General features: G+C 30.0%; 1 protein-coding gene across 9 annotated transcripts in view; it reads left to right on the forward strand.

Annotated features, from left to right (window-relative positions):
- LOC132716637 (potassium voltage-gated channel protein Shaw-like) overlaps positions 1–24736 on the forward strand; it is a 38834-nt gene extending 14098 nt beyond the window's left edge. Inside the window, exons 2-8 of one of the 9 annotated variants that reach the window (XM_060699953.1) lie at positions 13274–13443; positions 13898–14507; positions 15249–15554; positions 18234–18263; positions 18746–18778; positions 19887–19944; positions 23582–23721. In XM_060699953.1, the coding sequence (XP_060555936.1) occupies positions 13274–13443; positions 13898–14507; positions 15249–15554; positions 18234–18263; positions 18746–18778; positions 19887–19942 (1205 nt within the window). In that variant the 3' untranslated portion in view covers positions 19943–19944; positions 23582–23721. Of the gene's footprint in view, positions 1–13273; positions 13444–13897; positions 14508–15248; positions 15555–18233; positions 18264–18745; positions 18779–19886; positions 19945–23581; positions 23804–23994 lie in introns of those variants that run through there. The other 8 variants (XM_060699954.1, XM_060699948.1, XM_060699949.1 and 5 more) reach the window with 8 other exon arrangements.
- The last annotated feature ends 1079 nt before the right edge of the window (positions 24737–25815 follow it).

Below are 25815 nucleotides of genomic sequence, written 5' to 3' on the forward strand. Positions count from 1 at the left end.
CAAAAATATAAAGTCGTAGCACAGAAAATTTTAGGCTGAATCAAGTTCCTGCAGCTCACGATACTTAGCTACTTATTATATCATAAATTTACTTGAGTTCTCCGTGATTGAACCTCGTGTCCGTTTTCTGGATAGTCTTAAATGCATCTTAAGTCTTACGAAATTTTAAAGAGCTGAGTGCATGTAATAATCCATTGTAAAAAACTGAAAAGTAATAAAAGCAGTATGTCTATCAGCAAACAATAATGGATCAATTAAAATTTCAATTGGTTTAATTTACATATCAATATTTGTTTACAAAACCGTGTACAACACTTAAGATGAAACTATGTTCAACACTTAAGATTTAAAAACGTACACTTACATTTTTAATTACCTACAAGCAAACTCTTCAATTCTAAATTAAAAGAAAACAGAAAACTATTGAAAATTTAATTTCCGTGTACTATAATCAAAGCTACAGTAACATATATTTCGTCTTTTTTTTGAGAAATGGGTTTACCTCAAGTAAAATGTCTGTAACATTTTATATAATTCCTAACGAATGACTCATTTTGTCTCCCGTATGAAACAATTAACATCAGTACATTGAGTGATATTTGAAAACATTGTTAATTTTGTAGACAAATGGAACCGAAATGAATAAATAACTTTGGTTTTTGGTTGATAATGAAATTGGCTTGGAGCGTGGACGGTTGTTTGCACTTGACAGTATCGTCCATGAACAGACTCAATCAAAGCGAGCCTGCAACATTTTAAATTTTTTCGTGTTAGACTTTCTTTAGGGACTCTGTTTTTCTCTATTTGATAACGGTTTTAATGAGTCAAATGATAAGTGCATTATCTCTCAACACTACCTTTGCTGAAAGAAACAACAGCAACAACATTAAACAACAACAACAAAACCGAACAAAAGGGGAAAAACAACAAAAAACAAACAACACAAAGTTCTAACCTTTATTTTTAGAACTAAGAACCTATTGTTAGTAATTAAAAAGCCTTTTTATTTATATCAACACTGTGAAATATCTAAATACAATCATGTGGAATTCATCATATTATTGTTAGACTATATTCAGAGTAGATTCCCGAACTTGATGATAGATAAGGCGATCTTTCAATATATTTCTGACCGGATTACGATCTTACCCGATTATCTAACAGTAAATTCCTTCAATAGCGCAGATTCTGGTGGATCTTAATGCGTATACAACATGTTTCATAATAGATGTTATCAATAAATTTACAAAGAAAAGCATGTTATGCAATTTCAGGTTTTTACAGGTTGTATTGCATAAACAGCTAAAACACGATATATACAATGATTGAACGATTTGGTTTTTTTTCTGAATATTTGAGATAGTTGCAAATAGTATCAAAGTATGAAAACGATTATGGATATTGTATAATATTCAATGTTTTCAACGAAACTACAAAGTTGGGTATCCAAGTTGTCTTTTATATTATTAAATAGCCTTTAATTTGTTCTTAAACAAAAACAAATAGTACTGTCAAAAATGAACATTTATATAGTATGCGTACTTAGTATTCGTTTTATTTAGACAAGAGGGCCATGATGGCCCTGAGGTCGCTCACCTGTATATAGGCCCCTGGAGCGGGGCCAGTTTAAACCCCAGGGCTTTTATTTGAACAAACTTGGAAGACAGCCATTAGAAGATGTTTCATGATGTTAAGTTTTTACTACACACATATAATGAAAAACAATGAACTTCCCCCCCCCCCCGGCAGGGCCAATTTTAATCCAAAGGCTTTTATTTGAACAAACTTGGTAGACACCCATAAGAAGATGTTTCATGCTGAACATCTAAGCTCTACCTCATTCGGTTTTTTAAAAGAAGATTTTTTAAAGTTTTTACTATACACATATAGTTAAATACAATGACACCCCTGGGGAGAGACCAGTTTTGACCCCAGGGCTTTTATTTGAACAAACTTTGAAGACACTTACTAGAAGAAGTTTCATGCTTAATATCTAAACTCTAGCTATTTGGGTTTTTCAAAGAAGATTTTTTAGTTTTTGCTATACACATATAAGGAAAATCAATGACCCCCTGGGGCGGGGCCAATTTTAACCCCAGGTCTTTTATTTGAACAAACTTTGTAGACACTCACTAGAAGATGTTTCATGCTAAATATCTAAACTCTACCTATTTGGGTTTTTTCAAAGAAGATTTTTTAAGTTTTTACTATACACATATAAGGAAAATCAATGACCCCCGGGGCGGGGCCAATTTTGACCCCAGGGCTTTTATTTGAACAAACTTGGTAGACACCTATTAGAACATGTTTGATGCTAAATATCTTAGCTCTAGCTCTTTGAGTTCTTAAAAAGAAGATTTTTTAAGTTTTTACTATATGCATATAGGGAAAATCAATGACCCCTGGGGCAGGGCCAATTTTGACCCCAGGGCTTTTATTTGAACAAACTTGCTAAACACCCATAAGAAGATGTTTCATGCTAAACATCTAAGCTCTAGCTCATTGGGATTTTTAAAAGAAAATTTTTTTTTAATTTTTACTATACACAAATAGTTAAAAACAATGACACCCCTGGGGCGGGGCCAGTTTTGACCCCAGGGCTTTTATTTGAACAAACTTTGTAGACACTTAATAGAAGATGTTACATGCTTAATATCTAAACTCTAGCTATTTGGGTTTTTTCAAAGAAGATTTTAAGTTTTTGCTATACACATATAAGAAAATCAATGACCCCCTGGGGCGGGGCCAATTTTGACCTCAGGTCTTTTATTTGAACAAACTTGGTAGACACCTATTAGAACATGTTTGATGCTAAATATCTTAGCTCTAGCTCTTTGAGTTATTTAAAAGAAGATTTTTTTAAGTTTTTAGTATATGCATATAGGGAAAATCAATGACCCCCTGGGGCGGGGCCAATTTTGACCCCAGGGCTTTTATTTGAACAAACTTGGTAGACACTCATTAGAACATGTTTCATGCTAAATATCTTAGCTCTAGCTCTTTGGGTTCTTTAAAAGAAGATTTTTTAAGTTTTTACTATATGCATAAAGGGAAAATCAATGACTCCCTGGGGCGGGGCCAATTTTGACCCCAGGGCTTTTATTTGAACAAACTTGGTAGACACTTACTAGAAGATGTTTCATGCCAAATATCTAAGCTCTAGCTCTTAGGGTTTTTTAAAAGAAGATATTTAAAGTTTTTTCTTTCGGTTGCCATGGCAACCAGAGTTCTGCATGGAATTAAATTCTTTGAACAATTTTTAAAGGTGACCACCAAAGGAACATTCCTGTGAAGTTTGGATGAAATTGGCCTAGTGGTTTATGAGGAGATGTCATTTAAAGGAAAAGTTTACGGACGTCGGACGGACGACGGACGACGGACGGACGACGGACGACGGACGCCGGACGAAAAGCGATCACAAAAGCTCACCCTGTCACTTTGTGACAGGTGAGCTAAAAAAAAGTACCGTTTAAGACAAATGTATCTGTCTTTGATACATATGATAATATTTTTAGAAAAGGTGAAAAGTTAATTCTTTTCCCATTAGTTTTCATATAATAGTGCGTTTAGTTTGATATAAAATGTTAGGTAGTAAATACTAGATATTTTATCTATCTGTCATGTGCCTGATGAAACAAAGGAAACCGAACGTTGTTGCACGATGTTAAACTAAAGTATAAATTGTATTTTAACGGAGAATATATTAAATTCTATAGGAAGAGGCATATTTGTCATTAAATTGATCCCAGTTAAGACATCTATTTAATTATAACTGAATGATGGTGGCATCTTAATTATTACTGAATGATGATGACATCTTAAGTACTGCTTATTGATTGTACCTGATTATTGCTCCGCGCCCACAGGCGCGGAGCTATTTGTGTTTACTATTTTTTTTTTGTCCATGGACACGGATTTGAGCAATAAATCCTTTCGATTAACAGCTAAAAGTAAATCCGCATTCTAGAACTCCTTTCGATTTCTATATTGGTTTCCCCGTCGGTGATTCGCAGCATGTCATATTAATGAATGAGAACCGCAAAGCAGTTCTGCTGTTGCATAAATTCGAAAGCTATAAATAGCTACAAATGTTTTGATTTTTTACACTTAGGATATAAATTTGTTATTTCCCCTTTTTTAGTAGTACATGAATTATAATTTGTTACATTTTGAATTACATTTACACACAGCATATCAAGTATACTATTAGTGATTGAATCCGTACTCGACAGCGAAAGCTACATTTAGTAGCCTAACGAGAGGATGGACCCTCATTAAGGTGACTCCGCTTTGTCAGCCAAGTTTTTATTCACAAAGTCTGTGCAAAGTGAAAGTAGGCCAAAATTCATGTAACAACAAAGCTCACATTGTTATATGATGAGCCTTATGCAAGTACACTTCCAATTCTATGTTTTAAAGACTATTTTAAACAAAAATAAAAATGATAACAATAATAAATGTACCTTGAATGGGCTACATTTCTGAAGACCAAAAACATTCTGTTGCAAATCTTTATGCACATTTCATGAATGGAAAGTCTATTTTAGTGCAAACAAATGCTATTTTTTGCAGAAAATACAAAAAACTTAAAAAAACATAAATCTTAGGAAAGTAGTTTATCTGACCTTGAAAAAACATGGCCTCCATGACATGTGTAAAAAAGTAGTACCATGAAAATAAACATCATTTACCTATTTCTTGTGTACATGACAAACAGACACACTTCACTGTTACACATAAAAAAGGTTAAATTTTAAAGTTTGATTGTGTTTTCATTTTAATTGTAGTTCATAAGGCTATAAATGATGATTGTTTTCTTGCACTACTTTTTTACAAAAAAATAATGGAGGCCATGTGCTTAGAATGACACGAAATACTGATTTATTTGGAGTTAAGTTTTGAAAGATTATTGTATTTGCTGCAAAAAAAATAGCTTTTGTTGGCACTAAAACAGACTTTTAAAAGGATTTTGCCATTCATGAAATGTGCATAAAACTTTGCAACAGAATGTTTTTGGTCTTCAGAAATGTAGCACATTCAAGGTAAATATTCTTATTGTTCATCATTTTACAATAAGAGTTTTGTTGTTATATGAATTTTGGCCTACTTTCACTTTGGACAGGCTTTAGTTAAAACAAACATGGCTGACAAAGCGGAATCACCTTAAGCATAGGCTATAGATAGATATCATGACAACAACAGAAACTTTGATCTGCAGTTTGAACATGAAGTGTAATGTTTTTTATGAATGGTTTTAAAGCAATTCAACAAAAAAATATATATTTATCTCCCTAAAAATTAATTAACAATAGTTTTTTTTTATATATTACCAATGTCAAATAGCTTTCATATCTTTGTCTCGCACGAAAATGATATTAGTGAATTTCCTCACACCTACCTAAAATTCAGGTAAAAGTCTTCTATTATATTGATAAATACTGTATTACCATGTAACGCGTGTATAACAAACAAAAAAAATCCTGAATTTGGTCTTTTGGAAATTCATCCCATTTGTTCATTCCAGAGTGTGTTCTACTTTCAAGTAATGAAAGAAACCATTTTTTTTTAATTTCACATGAAAAATATGCATGTAATATTACTATTTATCACACACCCGTGCCGCTTTTGCGACTCCGTAAAAATGGTATTGCACGGCCGTGCATATATTTTGACGTGACGTCATTAGCGTTATACAAACAAAGTGTAAAGACGCGCTAAATGTTAGCGTTATACTATAGGCGCGTCAATGAAAAATGACTCTTATTTCACTTTAAACGGTGTTTATTTTGGGTATGTGATAAATAGAATATTAAATTCGTGTAAGTTCATTACTGAATTTATTGCACTCGTTGAATAAAATAATATTATGCTCGCCAGAGGCTCGCATAATATAATTTTATTCAACTCGTGCAATAAATTCAGTATTGAACTTTCACTCATTCAATATCCTCTATATTATAATATTAGTCCCTTTTGTTACTATTTGTATATTTGTTACAATTATAACAGACTTTGATATTTCTATCATCTATCTTCTGACACAGTACAGTCATGTCACATAACATTTACAAGTCTTGTAATTCTTGTTTGTAGTCAATGGAATTACTTTCCTTACCAGATAGGCATCAGTGAAAGCATTTTTTATATTAAATATATATTTCCCCTCTTTTTAATTATGGACAGTGCATAAGATAAGTATAATTATGCAAAAGATGGTTTACAAAACATTCGGAAAAAATCTACAATAGTACTTAATCTGAATATAACATGACCTGTGCGTAGGAATAATTTGGTAAGGTATCTGTAATGAGCACATTTTGTTTGCGCGGAGCTTCTCAATTGCTGCATTGCAGCAACATTTGTACTTGTTTCTTGTAGAGTTATGCAGCCATATAAAAGTGTGTTACTGAACACACTCAATGGCATCACGGCCAAACACGTGAGCGTTGATGATGTAGAAATAAATAGTGAGCATTATGTGATACAGCTTTTTAAACGGGTTTAAAGTAGCGACGTTAAGGAGACTGTGGCTTACTAAGACGTTATTTATTACGACAAACTAACTAAGTCGTTCAGCATATCTGGATACTATCACCGGCTAAGCGGTATCCAATTTTCAATACTATTGTGATGAAATTAGATTTTACGTAACATTTCCTCGTTGGATTTAAGGACAACATTTAAAAAATATATTATTGTTATAAAGACACAGACAGAATTGATATTTTACCAATTACAGGCAGCTTTATATAGACATCTACCTTCACAAAGATGTATTATGTATTCAGGTGCACTTGCTCTTTATCAGTTAGATTACTTAAAAATATTTATTAAACATATATTAACTGTATTTACAAGAATTGAACTGTACAATAGATTAAACACCAAAAGCAAAACTGAAAATTAACGTATTAAAAGTAATGAAATTATTTAAACACATTTTTATACAAGAATTGCATTATATTTTCATAGATCAAAATATGCAATCTGAAGCCTACTTGTAAAAGCTGAGGAGTAATTTAGATTTACATCTTAAACATTTTAGCCTTAGGTTGTGATAAATTGCCTTGGATTCTCTTTAACTTTATTTTGCTGTTTGTAAAGAAATGAATGTAACATTACATTTATATGTGATCGGCTTAATGATATAGAATACATAAACCAAGTACAATATATTAAAGATAAAAAAGATTTTTGTCTTTTGTATTTACTTACTTACACATGCATTCACGTAAGATGAGACGTACTTTTGTACTTGAATAAATAACCTCTTTTGAAAATGCGTATGGCTACCTGACATATTGCCTGCCTTTCAATGAAATTGATACGCTCTTTATTTCTTAAATATACTATATTTACAAACGGTATTATAAACAATGCTTTGGAGTTTATTTGTTATAATAATTGTTGTTTATTATTGCAACTAAGCAAGTTATATTATGGTTTAAAGCCATAAATTAAATATTTTGCGTTTTTTCCCATAAATTACTTATTTCTTTGGAACAGAAAGCATGTAATATTAAAATACAGCAAAAATGTATTTTTTAATAAGTTTAACACTTACATGCTCTATTAAATAGACCCTTTTGCTGTTTGGGGCGTTCTTTAAGGAGTTTGATATTTCCTGTTGTATAACCAAAACATTCTGACGTTACTGTTTCGCAAACATCAACCATCAAACTGTTTTAATTATTATATCAATTTAAAGACGTTTTACGTTAACGGTAAGTCAGACTTTCAAAACAATTCCCTAAATGTCAGTTATACGAATGCTGGATGGCCTATAATATTTGAACATGATGATTTATTTAATTACTTTGACTTCGCCAGTGTTTTTGTTTTATATTAATGGTCAAAATATGAAGGTATGGTATCTATAGCATTTATATTGAATTGTGTAACAGACATTGCGAAAACGGAAACAAATGAACGTTTCGATTTCTTTTTCAGAAGATTAATCTATTCATTATAATTTTACAATCAGTTTCTGATGCAAGTTAATAATTAATGTAAGGTTTAATGTGATGTAATATATATAATTTAAAGTGTTTTCAACGGTATTCCGAAACAAAGTTTATCTGTTTATAAATCAGATATATCAGACTGCAGTCCTGACGATTTTATCACAATAGTTTTGTAACATAAATGAAAGATATTAATTAATATTGTATTGGGAGAAATGATATTACTCCACATTCTCCACAACAAATAAGATTTATGATTCTTTGCACACATATAACAAAAATAATGATACAAAGGGAAAGGATATTTTGATTGGCGTAGTTCCCATAATGTCTTATTAAATGATTATTTGACCTTTGAAAATACCTATACGACTTACGTTGTTGAGGAATCATGAATTGTCGGTCGCTCTCACTTTATTTACGTCATTGTTTTTCTCGTTTAAAGTACATGCATTTTTCTTTACTTTGGGACCATATGCCGCTTTTCACGGAATGACACTTACGTGTCACATTGAAGGTTCCATGATAACCGCCATATGAACACATCTGCGGATTTTTCAAAATTTAAAGTTTACGAGTTCACGTTAAATGTTGGATTCTGCTTGTGACGGTGCTAGGGGGCGTGGACGGTAGCTTGCACTTTCCAGTATCGTCCATGAACAGACTCAATCAAACCGAGCCAGTAACATTTTAAATTTTGCCGTGTTGTGTTTTATTAAGGAATCCTGATATTTTCTATGTTATCTGAAAATAATGTATAAAATGGATTATAACACCCATAACGCTTAACAATAAGCTTTCAATAATTAAAGCACTGAATGCACAAAACTGTCCTGCATCTTCAAAATGCAAAATCGTTTTTAATTTTTAAGGTGCTATATTTATAAATATGATTAACGATGAGCTTTGCTAAGCTGGTACTTCTGATTTTAGATATATAGCATGCCTCTGATTGTGATATATTATAGCACACAACTTTTACATTCAGAAATCCTCTATAGAATTGAATGATATAATCAGGACAAGTGTACCATTTGAAAAAAAACCTTTTATCAATACCAATTTAATAACAGTCTAGTTTTTGTTTAGTTTTTCCCAATATTGTATCTAATGAAAGCATTCCGTATATGTTTGCATTCAATGAATAAACCCTTACAACGCTAAATTTCTTTAAAAGACTTGCAATGTTCCCAACTGGGCAGAACCATGATCACAAGTACCGACTGAATAGCATACACCGACCCCGATAAGATGGCTGAGGATAATTCAGCATTTCATTCATGATATTTAACAGCTTGAACTATATACTTTGTCAAAGTGTTTGTAACTTTTATCCCTAGGTCTGAACTATGAGCTTTTTTTACTAGACTTCTTACAATTAGTAGAGTAAAATAAATCAAACCAGCTAGGTCAATGCATTCGAGAATTGACATTCATTCTTGCCTTTTAAATAGAGGAAATGCAGAATCCACAAAGAAAGCCAAACAGGACAAAAATGAAAATATTGCAGGTTCGATTCGATTGAGCCTGTTCATGGACGTACATAAAATGAATACTCAACAATAGTGTCCTTCAGAACGAACTTCAAGGATCGAAAATATTATATCTTTAATTAAATGTACTGAGAGACATTTTTACACCCGCCACACGGTACACATAACGTTGATGTGACAATAAAAATAGAGAAAAAACAGAAACCTAGAGTTGCGTATAATACAGTTGATTAAACAAATAAATACAGCCAGACATGTTGGCAAACTTATTACTCGTACAACAATGGAAAATTGACAATATCGTTAAGCAAACATATGAACGACATTTTTTGTTTCTTTGCCATTTATTGTTAGTGTCATAATTATACGCATAATGTCACGACCATTCACTAATTGATATAAGTGCTCTACGTTATTGTTACATTATTTTGACATGCATACAAATAATACTGGCTAATGTTTCTCTCAAAACTGGCATAGTTAATGTCTTACTTATATATTTCAATAATATTAGTCTTAATAACGCACTGTTGTTTGTTACACTGTCAGAATATGCAGACTGTTTATACAGGTCATATGTTCTTATTTTTTCCATTCAGCAACTAGTAATCAGACTAGCTATTATTGAAAAATTTATTCTTTCCTACGAACCTTTTTTAATATTGAAAATATGATTGTTTTGCAGGAGTAAAACAATTTAATACAAAACTCGCATTGTTATACAACAAATTTAAGTGTCTCGTTGTGACATTCAACTGTTTCAATTTAAAGAACTTATTCCCAAAAGTATATATGATTTTTTAATAAAAGAACGCTATGCGAGAAAATTCGTTTTGGTACGTAAACTTTAGCTCGCTTATTATATGAATTTAGGTGTAATAAGCTTCTCTTTTCCATATGATAATTATGATATGTTTATACATATTTTATGTACAAAAACAATGTATCAAATTATACAATTACAAAGAACTGCAACAATTCATGTATGCTTGATCGCAATCTTTAAATTGCAATTCTATAAATTGACAACATTAGGTGCAGACATAGTGTTTAAAACACCATTTAGTTTATTGACGTCACGTGATATGCCGTATAACATTTCTTCCCTTTTATGTATTTTTGTTAAAAATTACACGTGAAAATACACTCAAGCGCTCGGTCTGTCTACCAACTTGTAGGAAAATAGCTTGAAGTGAGTTAAAATTTTTAATTAATCCTATGCATGAATTGATCTGGTTATATCTGAACAATTTTCTTGGGTCTGTCGAACTAAACATTTAATCCGAAATGCCTACATTCAAATTAACATGTATTTATATTTACAAGTCTGCAAAGAAACACAAGGTCTCATTTAGTTACAATTTCTAGGACAATATATTGTTCAACTGGTATTTTACATCACAATTATGCTATACATGTAATGTAATGTAATGTAATACATGCTAATACAATTAAATATATGAATAAATACAATCAGACATATTCCCTATTAACATTATGGCATATCATTTATTTTCACCCTGGAAAAGTGACAGTAACATCGCGAAAACGTTTTTATGACATTATTGTTAAACGCTGCTATGTGGGTTTAATATAAGTGTCATAATTACGACTTAATGTCATAGTTGTTAACTAATTGAAATAAGTATTATTTATTTGCTTAATTATCTTGACATTCGTTCTGTTATCACTGTCTAAATATTTGTATAAAATGTCACAGTTAATGTGTTATATATTTAAATAGTAACACCCCAAATAACGCTCTGCCGGTTGCTTTTTCCAATTGTAATTGTGTTTGTAAATACGGTATCAGATGCTCATAAATGTTTTACATTTTAAGCAACAATAAAAGTGAAATCTTTTAATACAGGAAAATATATTAACTTAACTATCTCAATTAACAAATGAAATGCTTATTTTATGCGTAAATCACATTTTAAGATACTTTGAATATAAAATTTTTCTTAGATCTTAGGCGATACTTGCATTAGTTATTTATAGTAGGCATTTACTATTGTTTTGTACTATTTCTTGTCTTCTAATAAGAACATTGATATTTAACAAAATAATATATGAACGTTAACGATAGCAAATACAAACAAGTAATATGCATCGTCTATAGTATGTTATAACTGATATCCAACAGTTTTACCGGACTAATAATGTTTCGCCAAAAGAAAATCATTGTTATCCATATCGTCTATGTTTAAATGGTCAAATTATGCTCATTATATGATAATAACACCAAATCTATAAGCAAATATTTGTTATTTGAGATTGCCTTTACAAATGATTTTCATTATTTATCCTCTATCTATTATACTTATCTGAGAACATTCTTTTATTGCAAGAACATCGCTGCCTTTATTTAACAATTGCAAACATTACAGTCTTTTTCACATTTTCAAGGACTGCTGCCGTTTAATTTTCATCTATGAAATTGCTTTGATAGGTGTATTCTATTGTAAACTATTAGGCTGTTATATTGGAATAATATCTATGAGATACCTAGTGTATGGTATACCAGGCGAATGTTAGCACGTGTCGGTGATAATTGATGAAATGATTAGGGTTATTACCAGTTCATCTAGGAAAACAATCTTCATCACAACATTGTTTAGATGAAGCATGTTCTGTAAAATAATTCAATCATGGCTTTTATTTATATTAATTGCTTCTTGACGGTCTCTATAAAAACATATGGAATGCCTGATTACTCCTGTTAGGCATTTACATTTTATACGTTCTGTGATAAGCTAGTGTAATTTCGTTTATCTGTAAACACATTTATAATACGATAAATTACGTTGGATTTTTTTCATGAAAGGACTGTTAACGAGTGCAGATATAAGAAAAAAAGCAGAGATACTAGGCTTACCTCTGATCCGCTTTCATAATTCCATTTATTTAGTTCCGCCCATAGTTTTCTCGGTTACAGCACTTGAGGACAATACGCCGCTCATGGATTGACACGGAAGTGTCAGAGTGAAGGGCTCCATTATTATAAACGTCGTATGAACATATCTGCGGATGTTTCTAAATTCAAAATTGCACCATTTTTATGTTTAAATGTTGCATACTGGTTAGGCGTAGACGGTAGCTTGTAATTACCACTTCTCTATGTGATTCAATTTTAAATTATTTAAAAAATGAATTTTATCAGTAAATAGACAAACTTAGCACGAGATATATTTAGGGATATATAGACAAACGTTTGTCCATGACATGTACACTTAAATGGAAAGAACATAAATAAACAGACAAGACTAAATAATAAGGTTTAAAATGGTGACAGGGTGCTTTGTAAAATAAAAACAATGATTTGAACATATAGTTCCCTTCCTTTTAATGTGCAAATAACCTTAAAAGAGTTTTATCGTATAAAACTTAATATGTTTTACACCATGCAATTGAAGGGCAAAAACATATAATTCCTAAAACATATATTTAGGTAACTACATTAGAAAATATTGATTAACGAATTTAAGACGAATTGAATTATTGTAAATATACTTCTACCTTAAATATTTTTTTTTAAATTCAGAAATATTTCAACAATAGCAGTTAGTAATTTTTGAAAAATAAATAAGAAAAGAAAAGAAAAAAAGGTTGCTATAAAATGTTTCATATATGGATCTTTCTCATTTCCTTTTTGAGGCTATAATAATAGTTTGAAAAATAACAAATTATTTAATCATTCTCAAAACAGCAACAACAACAAAAATAATAGAGCTACTAATCATAGAAGAAAAACACACAAAACAACTAAAAATGAGTATTTATTATTAATACTTGCTTAAATGTATTTGGTTCTAGGCGATGTTATGAGTAACGAGTCAGACACGGAATCATGCCATTTAGAAGACATTCGTGAAAAGTTTGGTATAATTGAAGAGCATAGTCTGGAGAGTAAATCTTTCTGGGCAAGGTTTAAACCAAAGATATGGAAAATACTTGATGAACCTACGTCTTCAACGTCAGCAAAGGTAGGTTCTAGCACATTTGTTTATTTCTTTTATCAAAACAATATAAACACATTATTTTAACTGTAAAATCTTTATAATTAAAAATATATCAATGATATATAATTTCTTTGACATCATGACATGTAATTATATTTTTAGCTTCGGTATTATTAAAACACAACTTGGCATTGTATTCTGCCGTAATTTTAAATTTTAGGTCTACATTCAGTTTGTTTTAAATACATATTTTCTTTCGATAACAATAATCAAGATTTTTTCCAACATGTTTTTGTACATCAAAATTGAGTATTATGCAAACTTGTGTATTCTTAAGTGTTCTTTTTCATTAAGAATATTATATTTCAACATAGTAAAAGCTCTAATAAAAATGTTTTCTTTGAAAAAGGAAAAACCCAAATGATATTACATGTACTACATGTCTCAGTATATTTCTGTATCTTATTCTTTTTTTCAGATATTTGCCTTTGTGTCTTTCACATTTCTGATTATTTCCATAATGTCTTTCTGTCTCGAATCACATATCATGTTCCGCGAATCTGTGATGCCAGATATTAACATTACCAAGTTGACCGTCAGAGAAAAAGAGGTATTGACCAAACCGATGCTCTTTCTAGACATAATTGAATACATTTGTGTTTTCTTTTTCACTGTCGAAAATATTCTTCGACTTGTATTCTGTCCCGACCGAAAACATTACTTAAAACAAGTGTTTAGCTGGATAGACATTAGTGTCGTCATTCCGTGTTTCTTTTGTTACATCATGCTGTTAGTAGAAAGTGACGTCAGAAGTTCAGTAGCGTTCAGGTTCATGAACGCACTAAGGTTGATAAGGATATTCCGGATCTTTAAGCTAACGGTCCATGTCAGTGGACTAAAAATCTTAGGACATACAATAAAAGCAAGTGCCAAGGAATTATTGTTACTATTTTTGGTGCTGATAATTGGTGTATTGATATTTGCCTGTTTGATTTATTATGCTGAACAAGTGCACGAAGCGGAAGTTAATTCATTTTCAAATATTCCAAGAGGATTTTGGTGGGCAGTTGTTACCATGACAACATTAGGTAAGCAATTTTAATGATATTTTGAATTTTAGACAATGTTATTTATTAATATGATTAATAGCTTTCGTAATTTATATTTTAAAGCATTATATCAATCTGATTGACCAGCAATATTTGTTTCTTTTAATCTTTCGAATGCATTATATGCAAACACGTCAATATTATTGGCGTTAATTCAATTTATAAAGTTCAAAATAATATCATAAGCACCTATCATATCTACCATGACGTCAGTTGATATATAATGTTTAAAAGAAGCTAAGATATTAGACAGTGTCTAGAGATTATTGCTTACTAATATAATGAGTTTGTTTTCTATATTATAAATAGTATATCTTTCAAAAGTTACAAAAATTCATCATGGCAACGTCTTTTCTCAGAAAATTTGGTAATTATATGCATTCAAGTTTTAAGCAATACAGGCAGATCAACATATTATGTTTGATATTTATTCAAGAAAATTATGCATATTAATATTTGCAGAAGATAAATAATATTAATCTTTTCAATTTGGTTTTTAGAAATTGATTTTCGGTTTTTAAGCCTTAGCTCAAATGAACATTCTTTTTTTGTAAAATTGTACAAAATAAATCCATTATCAAACATCCTTGGAATTGATATAGAGCATTTGCTATGTGCTCATTTTGATAAATTGTGTATCCTACAATATTTTCGCAAGAAATGATAAAAATAAAAGACAACTTACTATAATGAAAGCCTTAAAACATTCTGTCCTTGTAGGTTATGGTGATTTATATCCTAGAACAGCACTCGGCTATATAATTGGAACAGTCTGTGCTGTAAGTGGTCTTTTGATGTTATCATTACCAGTCCCTGTGATTGTCAGCAACTTTACATTATACTACACACATGCTCAAGCACGCCTAAAACTTCCAAAGAAAGCAAAGAAACAAGCGCTTCTAAGTGCCGCAAATGCACTTGTTGACCCTGACGTAGCTGATACAACAAGTGAAGAGTCTACAGCGACAAAGAACAACAGTCTTCCAAGGACCAGTAGTGAGGATTCCGCCTTCGGTAGCTATCCCGGTATAAGTCTTACTAATCCATGCATGGTTTCCGTACAAGTATAACATGTTCTGTACATTCCCTAACTGTGTTTTGTGTTTGTTTACAGGTCGCATGAATTTTGGTGTTCAAAAGGACAGCTCAAAATCGTGATTAAAGTGAAAGTATTTGTAGTTTTACAGTAATATCTTTCTTCATATGTTTTTCTGTTCTTTTTCGCTTGTAATAGTTTTTGTTAACCTGTCGTAAATATTTCAATGACAAAATTAAGTATAATATACATCAACGTCTTTTAAGAGTATATACTGATAAGAAGGATTGAGTTTTGTATGTATAATATACTCGTATGTTTCTTTGTATCTTGATAAACTTAACCAAACATTTTAAATTTGTAAGAGCATTGTTTTAAAATTCGCAAAATCATGATTGTTGAACCAATTGAAAACAGAAGCTAAGTTATTTGTTAGTGAACGCATTATTTTTTTTTCACTTAATAAATTAAGAATTCCTGCCTAAAGAAGTGGCATTTTCTTTTAAATTCTTTACATACGTCTGTAATAAAGCAGCATTAGTGCTCATGCATTTGTAACTTTTATCGTATGTTTCGCCATTATGGTTTGAATACTCTATAAAATAGTCAGAAATTAAATGCTCATGACTTTCATTCATGTTGTTCATGTTCGTACTTTCCATTTGCACTAAATTTGCTTACAAATATAATTTTGTTTCATAGATAGCTATAAAATCATACCAAACTGTCTTTATTTTATATCACCTGTCTTTAAGACATTTTCCAGATCTGCTTCGTTTTAATTGTTGTGCTGTTTTTACATTTTGCATCTTAATGCATTTAATGCAGATGAGCAAGTTTTGTTTGATATTTACAAATCTGTCATGCAACACTTATTGCTTTCCAAATAAAATTTGAACATAACTTTACTTTTTAAAAGGTAATGAATATGTCATAAATTCTGAGAATATCTTCCAGAGAAATAAGCCCCCTTAGGCATGTTCATGTTTCATCACTCAGACATTATAAAAATAAATTTATTTGATTTTAATCTGTTTCTACGGTAAGGTGTATTGATTGAATAGCTCTACGTTTAATGTTATATTTTGATGATCGTCTTCATTGAAATTCATTTTCAGGCAAAAACGTGAAAACCATATCTTTTCTTCAATGTGTTTTTTTGTGTGTAGATTTTAATCTGCATTTGTAACATTGTACATGTGTTTTACATGCTCGTATCCATACGTACAACGTATGTGTACACATCCATACGAACAACATATGTGTATACATCCATATGTACAAAAAATGTGTACACATCCATACGAACAACATATGTGTATACATCCATATGTACAAAAAATGTGTACACATCCATACGAACAACATATGTGTATACATCCATATGTACAAAAAATGTGTACACATCCATACGAACAACATGTGTAAACACATCCATACGTACAGCAAGTGTTATATGAGTTTTCTATTTTAAAACTTGAATTCCAACCTTAATTAAATAGTAGAATAGAAGCGTGTTTTAAATATGGAAGACGGCCCTCTGTAGAATAATCATCTCTTGATAACAACAGTTTCATTCCCTTGTAAAAGTGACAATTCACAATAAATCTTTATTCCCTATAGCAACACGTAACAGCAACAACCAACTTCATTACATGTCACTCTGTAAAGTGTGCTATATTGCAAAGGTTAAATTGTATTTTTGTATTTCACTTTCACTCCATCCCAGAAATTTTGTTATTACAAAAAGAAATATACATTTTGGAATTTTGTTTTTGCTTTCGTAGCACCAATCCGTTCTTTTAATTACACTAATTAGGTTAGGTCGAGATCTTTGGACGATTACCAAGTCAGTGGTTAAACACTGTGTGATTATTTAGCTGTTGGCAAAAGGCAGAAACCTGTGTGTTAACATAATTAAATCTTTCATAACTGAAAATAACGCTATGCCCCGATGGCTTTTTACATAACTCAAGATTAAAGATATCTCAAGAAGCAGATAAAAAACCGTCTGGTAAAATCATTGGTGATCAAATGTAATAAAATAATGTTTAAATCTCGTCAATTTGCAATGATGGTTCATTTTTTTCTTATTGTTGCAACTACCTCTTGCTCTGATTAATATTTGAAATACAATTGTATAGTAAATTAGAATAGTTTCTGTAATATCATTGTAGTTATTCAGCAAATATTTCATACAAACTGTGAAAAGAGTGTAGATAACAATTTACAATTGTTTTCAATTGCGGAATTTGAGTAATTTTAAGTCTTTGATAGATAAATGAATCAAATAAAATTGATAAAAATTAAAACAAAGTACTTACACAGATAAGCAAATGTACAGTTTTTGATTAAATCCTAACTTTTAATGTTTAGACTGTATCATAATATGATATAATAACAGTGCAACTGTTGGTTCAGGAATTGGTGTTTAGAAGAAAATAAAATTTATAATTATTATTTATGAACAAAAGTATATTGTCAGTTACATTATTTTCATTATCAATGCTTTAGAATTATACTCTTTCAAACTGGACAAATTGTAATGAGACTTATGAAGTTTTCGAAACAATATCTTTCTTTTTTAACATGAGTCAAGTATTTCTTCAATAGGCAACTGTGTAACATTTATTCATTTACATAATTTATAAACATTCATTGCATTTCAGATAAATTCAAGGAAATTAATGAAACCTATTGTAAGTATTATTCTCAATATTTAATTTTATCATAAATGTCCTATTTTGCGTTTTACATATATGTTTGATTTCTTTCATTAAGGAAATGCTTGTTTTTATCAGTTTTCTTCGTTTTTCTAATGAGTTTTAAACAAGATTTCCACTTTAAATATTTTTAATGAAATCTACTTATCAGTGATCACGAGTAACATTTTTATTTTTGATACACAATCTTCAATGTTTTAAGACCTGTCTTTTATTTAAAACCTGGACATTAGTAATAAGTTTTATGTTTTTTTTCAAGGTTTAAAACATAGTAAGAAAACAAAAAACTCCACTGTAGGAGTAAGCACAACTGCTGAAAAAATGGTTATCTTTATTTAAAACATACCATAATTTTATCAAAGCATTCCTTTCTGTATTTTTTTTTCGATATTTAGCTTACACTTGAAATTCCCTATTATTCATATGTGAGTTTTAGAAGGTTTTCTTTATTTTATCAGTAAGGGGGAAACGGAAGTCAGCACCGCCTTTGTGTAAGCGTTCTTTACTTGGAGTTAGAGCTTATAAGTTAATTATATGTAGCAGTCGGTTAATGACATATTTGTACCACCACTTTTAATTTGTAGCTTTAAGTTTCCCTTAGATTACTGACAGATTAAACGTTTGCTTGTTCAATGTTACCTTTGTTAACTGTTATCACACGTTAACACCGAACATAAAACTTTTTAAGGCTTCAATTAACTACACTCTAATGCAAACATTTTTTTAATAAAAATGTTTATAAAATAGTTTATATATTTTATCATTATTTTATGTCTTTATAATACTAGATGACAAATCTTCGTAACATTTGTAATCAAACAATATCTTTACCCCATAAGTATTGTATTAATTGGTGCTATTTTCTAAATTTCTTAATATGTGACCCAATGGCTTCATGCAGGTACCCCATTTGTTTGTATAAAAGTAAACTTAATTTTTATAGCATTTTAAATATCTGGAATAATAAAAGTAACTGCCTCTCAGAACTATTTTGAAAATTAAACTTATTTACGATTTTGTTTTGAAGTACAACTACTGTTATGGCGTAATTCTTATTTTCAGTTTTACAAGACACCAATATTTTTCCAAAATAATTTATAGTGTAAAAGACGAATATCCATCGTGAATTTTCCCTGTACTTTTGTTACTAGTATATATTATTACAAGGAAAAATGGGTTCATTCATTATTGATTTTAGCAAGTTTTCTTCCTTATCAATTTGGCTGTAAATATATTCCTGTCAATCAATATGCAATGATCAAGTTTGTCATTATTTTAGTGATACATGTATATAAAATAAGTACAAAAGTAAAGTTCATCGCAATTTAGTTGTAAAAATCAAAGCATTTTGTTCTTTCGTATAGTCCTTTGATAATACATGTAAAATACTTAATCATTTCATTTTACTTTATACTTACGTAAGTTTTATTACTAATCTGTTGTGTTTTTAGTTCTATGAAACAAAATACAAAATAATCCTCATAGTATATTTGTTTATAAACTAAAATATTTTTATATATATCAAATCAATAAATATTTTTAATACGGTAATATATAATTCAACACAAATTCGGTTCAATGTAACTGGTTCTTGTCCAGGTGGGCGAAAGAAAAAAACAACTCTGTTTAATATTGAAGAAGAGAAAAAGGGCTAATGGTAAGAATTTACTCACGGGAGATGGAAATATTCTAACTGTATATATATGTATTATAGATCTAGCATTAAACATTATACTATACACGGAAAATGCCTTATTTTGTTGGCATTTCTTTCAATTTTAGTAAAAAAGGTTTTTTTAGCCACCACAAATAAGGCATTTTCCCAGGTCATGAATTTAGTAACATGTCCATATATATTTGTGTTTTGAGTGTTACGCCGACATTTTGTTTTTGTTGGAATTTTTTACAGTCATATCATATTGCAATAACACACCGAATTGATATCATGAATGCTTCTTATTGAATTGTATAAAAAACAACACAAAATATGGAAGGTAATTAGAAGATTAACGAGTGTTGTACATCAGTTGTGAAATGTTCTCAAACAGTAATTAATGTTTCAATTTTAAAATACACACAGTTAAATACTTTCTAATTTCTCTATGTTGTCTTTGAATTAAATCATGTATTTGGAATCTAGTTCCCTTGCCAAGGAAAACGAAGACAAAGTGGCGGCATAACTTCTCTGAAATAGTATAGTATTGTATACGTCTCATTTTATTTTATATGTAGGTATGACTAGATGATATTATTGATACATAAAACAAAACGATTGTTTATTGTCATTGTGCGATTTTGTCATAGTTTTGGTAATATTTAGAATGTTTTTACATTATCGTGTTTTGTAAACGTCAGAAAGCACACTGTAGTGAATAGAGAACCGTCTTGGAAAACTGGTTAATATATTGCATACACAGCTTAGACAACAGTTTGTGAATAAGAATATATCTTTAAGTAATATCAAGAATAGACAAAGTATGTAGTTCTCATAAATGTATTTTTACACATAGTGTAATAAGGTGATGAAACGTAAAACAAATTATATCTGGCATGTTTTAGAATGTAAATTGCATAATGCTTCACTCTACATGCGCTTTTTATAGTTCCAAATAGAATTGATAAATATTTGGCGGGAAGTTTTTACATATTTTGACATTAAGCTTCATTTAAATTTGTTTCGTTACTGACTCAATTTAAACAATATAATTTTAAACTCAGGTATTCAAACACATAAGTTAAACAATGCAACGAATCTGAAAATTTCCCCTACAAAAGAAGGCAATTGAAATATATTGAGATGTCGATAACAAGTGTTGAACATTGTTCATGTGTTTTCTCAGTTGTTAAGCTTTTACCCTGCACAATGTTTAAACTGTTGGTGGCCCAATTATTATATTTGGCTATAAAGGGACTGTTCCCAATTCAAAGAAGGATCACTTCATTAGATTAAGGGTTAATTAATTAGCAATAACGACTTTATACACTTATAAAGTTTATTATGAAGGGTACTTTACAATATGCATATCTTACATTTGTAAGGAAAAATACAGAAAATATTGTTAGATATTCATTTTCATGTTTTAATGATGAATTTTACTTAAGCCGATACGGACGGTACTTTGCACTTTCCAGTACCGTGTATGACCATGAACGGACCCAATCAGAACGTACCTGCATTATTTTCAATTTTGTCGTTTTTGACATTCTTTACGAATTTAGTTTCCCTCTTTTCTATAAATTTAAATATTTTATTGTGTAAAATATTTGTCCTAATATTACCTTCTAAATGATTTTTTGCTCTTTATAGGTGACTACACTGAAAACCAAATCAAAAGATTGTCGATTGTCTTATTGACTTTCTTATTCACTGGCGAAGCTGAACCAGATCTATATAGATGTATAATATGACTATCGCATTTCTTTCGTTCGCTCATCTTAATGCTGAGCTATACAATATATAGTATAAAAATCTAGAAAGGTTGGCAAATGCAAATCTTTTCAAAATGCATTTTTGGCAGAACGTATGACATTTATTTAGGTTATGTACAATTAAAAATTGTTTTGTCAAGGAATAAACAAAATGTTTTGCAAAATTATAAATTTAGTTTCTAAACAAACTTATGGACCTAACTGATGGACCTATGTTTAGTTTATGCTTATTAGGACATCTGTCAAAATATAGAGGACCATCTGTATTTCCATAATACTAAGTGATTTTACACAGATTCCAGAAGTCATTTTAGTACAATTGAAAGAGTACACCTTCAATGTGCTTTAACAACTGTGCTAATTAAAATTTCGAGGAGTCCTTTGTCAGTGTTTGAGAAAGATTTTCTTTCAACTGAACAGTTATTGATAAAAAATTGTCAGTACACTATAGACTATTACTTTGTATCAACTATTATATGATTAGTCATCTGATTTATATTCGTCTAATAAATCAATAATTATATTGTTTTTCTATCGCACAAATGTACGCATAAGCTGAGGTGTTTCCTATTCAAACTGAATTTTCTGTTCTGTCAAAACACATAAACTGATCAATCTTTGTTTAGCAAATATATTCTTCCTTCCACTCTCTTTATTTTTTTACAAAAGCAGTTGCTGTACATTATTTAAAAAAACAAATAATTCTATCAAAAGGTTTATCAAAACTAAATTCTGCAAATGTTTGAATGTATACTTGTGTCTGTTAAATGTACATTTTTATTAAGAAAACATACATACATAATTGCTCTTGGCAACATTTTTTTCTTATACTTCGTGGTATTGGCATAGACTGTTACATCGAAGCCAGATCGTATTCGGGCTTCTATTATGTTTTAATTTTATATAAATAGTGAAAAAGGCAAACCAAAATTTTGCTTTCTTATAAACAAAGTATAAAAAATCGTCATTGTTTTTAATCCACCAGCTACATATTATGATAACATCTTTCATCGTCAGATACAAGAATTTAGACAACATGTCATAGTTTTTTTTATTTTCATCTTTTTAAATTACAACCCATTATAATGAAATATGTTCAGGAATATCTTTTAAATAGAAAGCTTAAGGTCATACCATTTCATTTAACCATAACCTGCTAGAATCAAAACTTATAAGTCTTGATTACCAGCCAAGCACAGGCCAGTCTGAACATTCAAGAAGTCAAGTCTGACTAGGCTCTATATATATATACTGTTTATTAACTTATGTCAAAAACCTTAAATTGTCGGCCAAACAACGTCAGCCGGCACAGTCTAATGATGAAATTTATCAGGTCGAACGTTAATCTTGCTTTTATGCCAATCAATATCAGAATGAAAAGCTTAGTGGATGATTGCATTAGAATTGTAATTTATATATGCATATATGATTGATTAAGTAGATTTTCAGAAAGGCATTTTTCTGTAAAATGTATCTTGATATAAGTTTATCAACTTCTCCTTACTTTTGGATAAAATACAGTATATTACATGTTAGATAATTTTAAATTTAAAGTATCTGACAATACTTCTTTAAATCATTTATTCAATAAATGATTAAATTCAGAAATGTTATTTTACAGAACACTCTCTTTTAATGTTACAGTTGTTATTTGTTAATACATTTTGGTCAAGAATAAACTTGTCTTTAAATTGTTATGTCTTTTGCATTTTCAATTACTTTCAAATAAAACGTATGTTCGTTTTTATGAAATCCGTTAAATTAAGGCAAGTTTAAAATCGAGATTAAAACTCATCTTATTGCAGTTTTATATGTAGCAATGTCATTTATATGTAGCATTGACATTTGTGACCTTTTCATTCTAGACAATGGTAAGAACGGTAAGGTTGGTATCAGCGTCATTTTTACTGAAGAATCACCAAATGCCTCGGAGGACCCAACCTTATCTATAGAAAGCATTGATAAAATTAAAGACGAAACTGTTGATGATAAAGTTTCCGATGAAGAAATTTCATTGCAGTCACGTGACAGTCTAACGCCACATAGACATTCCTTTGATCAAAATTTCCCAAGGCGACAGAGAAGAGGTAAGCATTGCTTGTTATAATTAGTTATTAATTATACAGTATGTTATAGTTAACATTTTTCAATATATTAAGTCCGTTGTCTCTAAAAGCCCATAAAAACTTAAGTAGTTTGCAATTAATCAATCATTAATTTCATAATATAATAGATGTTTTTCGTCATACAAAGTTTTATTTTTATGTCTTCTCCTCAGTCAGTTTGGTGCCACCAGGGATTACAGCATCTAGAAGAAGTTCTATACGTTCTGCAAAGAGCAACAATAGATGACGTCACGGAGCTGTTGTCAAATGTAATATATAACTAAATCATTGAATCTTTAATGTTTCTTTCATATTTTGACAAAATTAAAACAAAACACAAAACCATGTATGCAGTTTGTATTTAAACATTTGATGAAATAATTGTGGTGCATTCCTTAAGCAATTTTTATATTCCATTTTTCCAAATCCTACTATATATAGTTCTTATTATAAATCGTTTTCACTAGTCTATTGGTGTATGACTTGTTTTCATCTCATTTTTTTACGATATGGTTTGCAGAAAATATATTAATAGTATTGTTTTTAAGCAACGTGTTTGGATAAATTAGTATTCATAACTTATAGAATTACATGAATAAGATTTGTTTTGAAAAAAATTAGCAGAAAGTATGAATAAATATTCAAATTGTATTGTTTTGTCTTTATGTGTATTTAAAAATAAAATAAAATGTGATACTATTTAACACATGTTTATCAATTTGCCTTTAAACAAAATGTGCCTTAAGCGAAAATATTTATATATTTTTGAAATATGAAACTGATTTTCAGCATTCAAGAATGATATAAATAAACATCATTCTTCGTTATGACTTGGTTTGTATAATATTCGAAGGTTGTATATTTTTGCAAACACTTGTATTCAATGCTCTTTTATCATTAAAATGTTAATAAACATGTATTTTCGTGTGTTGTTATTAAATAGTAGCTATGCAATTTCAGTCCTACTCAATAATCAGAATGTTTATTTTCCACATTATTTATTAATTTATTCATTAACATATCGTGTCCATATAGTATTGCAAAATTATGATATTACTAAATTACCTTTTTAAGTTGTTAAAAAAGTGTGCGTAAGAAGTAAGATATATTAAAAATATATAAAAGAAATGACACAGTTTCCAACAGCTTCCAACAGTACCAAACAACACAGAACAGTCGTTAAGGCACCCAAGAAGGTAACGAACAAAACGGACGGCACAAGAGAGGAGCGAGGACGTGACGATCATTTTTCTAAGTAGAAATTATAAGTTTCTTGCCACCAAATTACGAAGCTGACGTTTAGTTACGTCCCAATATTCCAAGAATGAAATCAAACTTCAATGACTGATCAAGCACTTTCATTTCATTGTTTTGTCTTGGCTGAATGTAGAAAACTTGTTTGATTATTTGTATATGACAGGTGACTGAAACTTTACCATTTTGAATTAAATTTACTGTTAAATCTATGGTTGCAACCATATATAGAAGACAAATAAACGAGAAAAACTTCCAGATTACAGCTTTTTCCAATTATGTTAGATAAACTTATGAACAGTACTCAAGTGAAGCAAAGGACTCTCTTAGCATTCTTAACAAAATTTATATGTTAGGGCACATGAGCAATTAATATGTTTATAATATCAGCATCAGAAGAATATTTTAATTACCTTTTTTATATTTGAAAACATGAACCAGTGCTAGTAAGCTTAACCTTAAGAAATCCTGCTTATACCACGCTGATACTTTTGTTTGTTTCCACAACCTTTCTTACGAGCACCTACAGAGAAGATATTGGCAGCGGTTTATTTTAATTATGTGTTCTGGCAGGATAGAGTTCAGTTTTGTTTGTCTAACAGGTTGCTATTTTGGCTTCAGGTTTTATTCGAAATGTTATTTTAGTAACGTATAATTGTGAGCAGCGTCTAAAAATAGACATTGACGGATAAAACAGAATAGGACGAATATCAGTTGAAAAAAATATTTCAAAAACATTT

The sequence above is a fragment of the Ruditapes philippinarum genome, unplaced genomic scaffold, assembly GCF_026571515.1.
Source record: "Ruditapes philippinarum isolate M1 unplaced genomic scaffold, ASM2657151v2 ctg645_1_1_1_1, whole genome shotgun sequence".
Classification (NCBI taxonomy): Eukaryota; Metazoa; Mollusca; class Bivalvia; order Venerida; family Veneridae; genus Ruditapes; species Ruditapes philippinarum.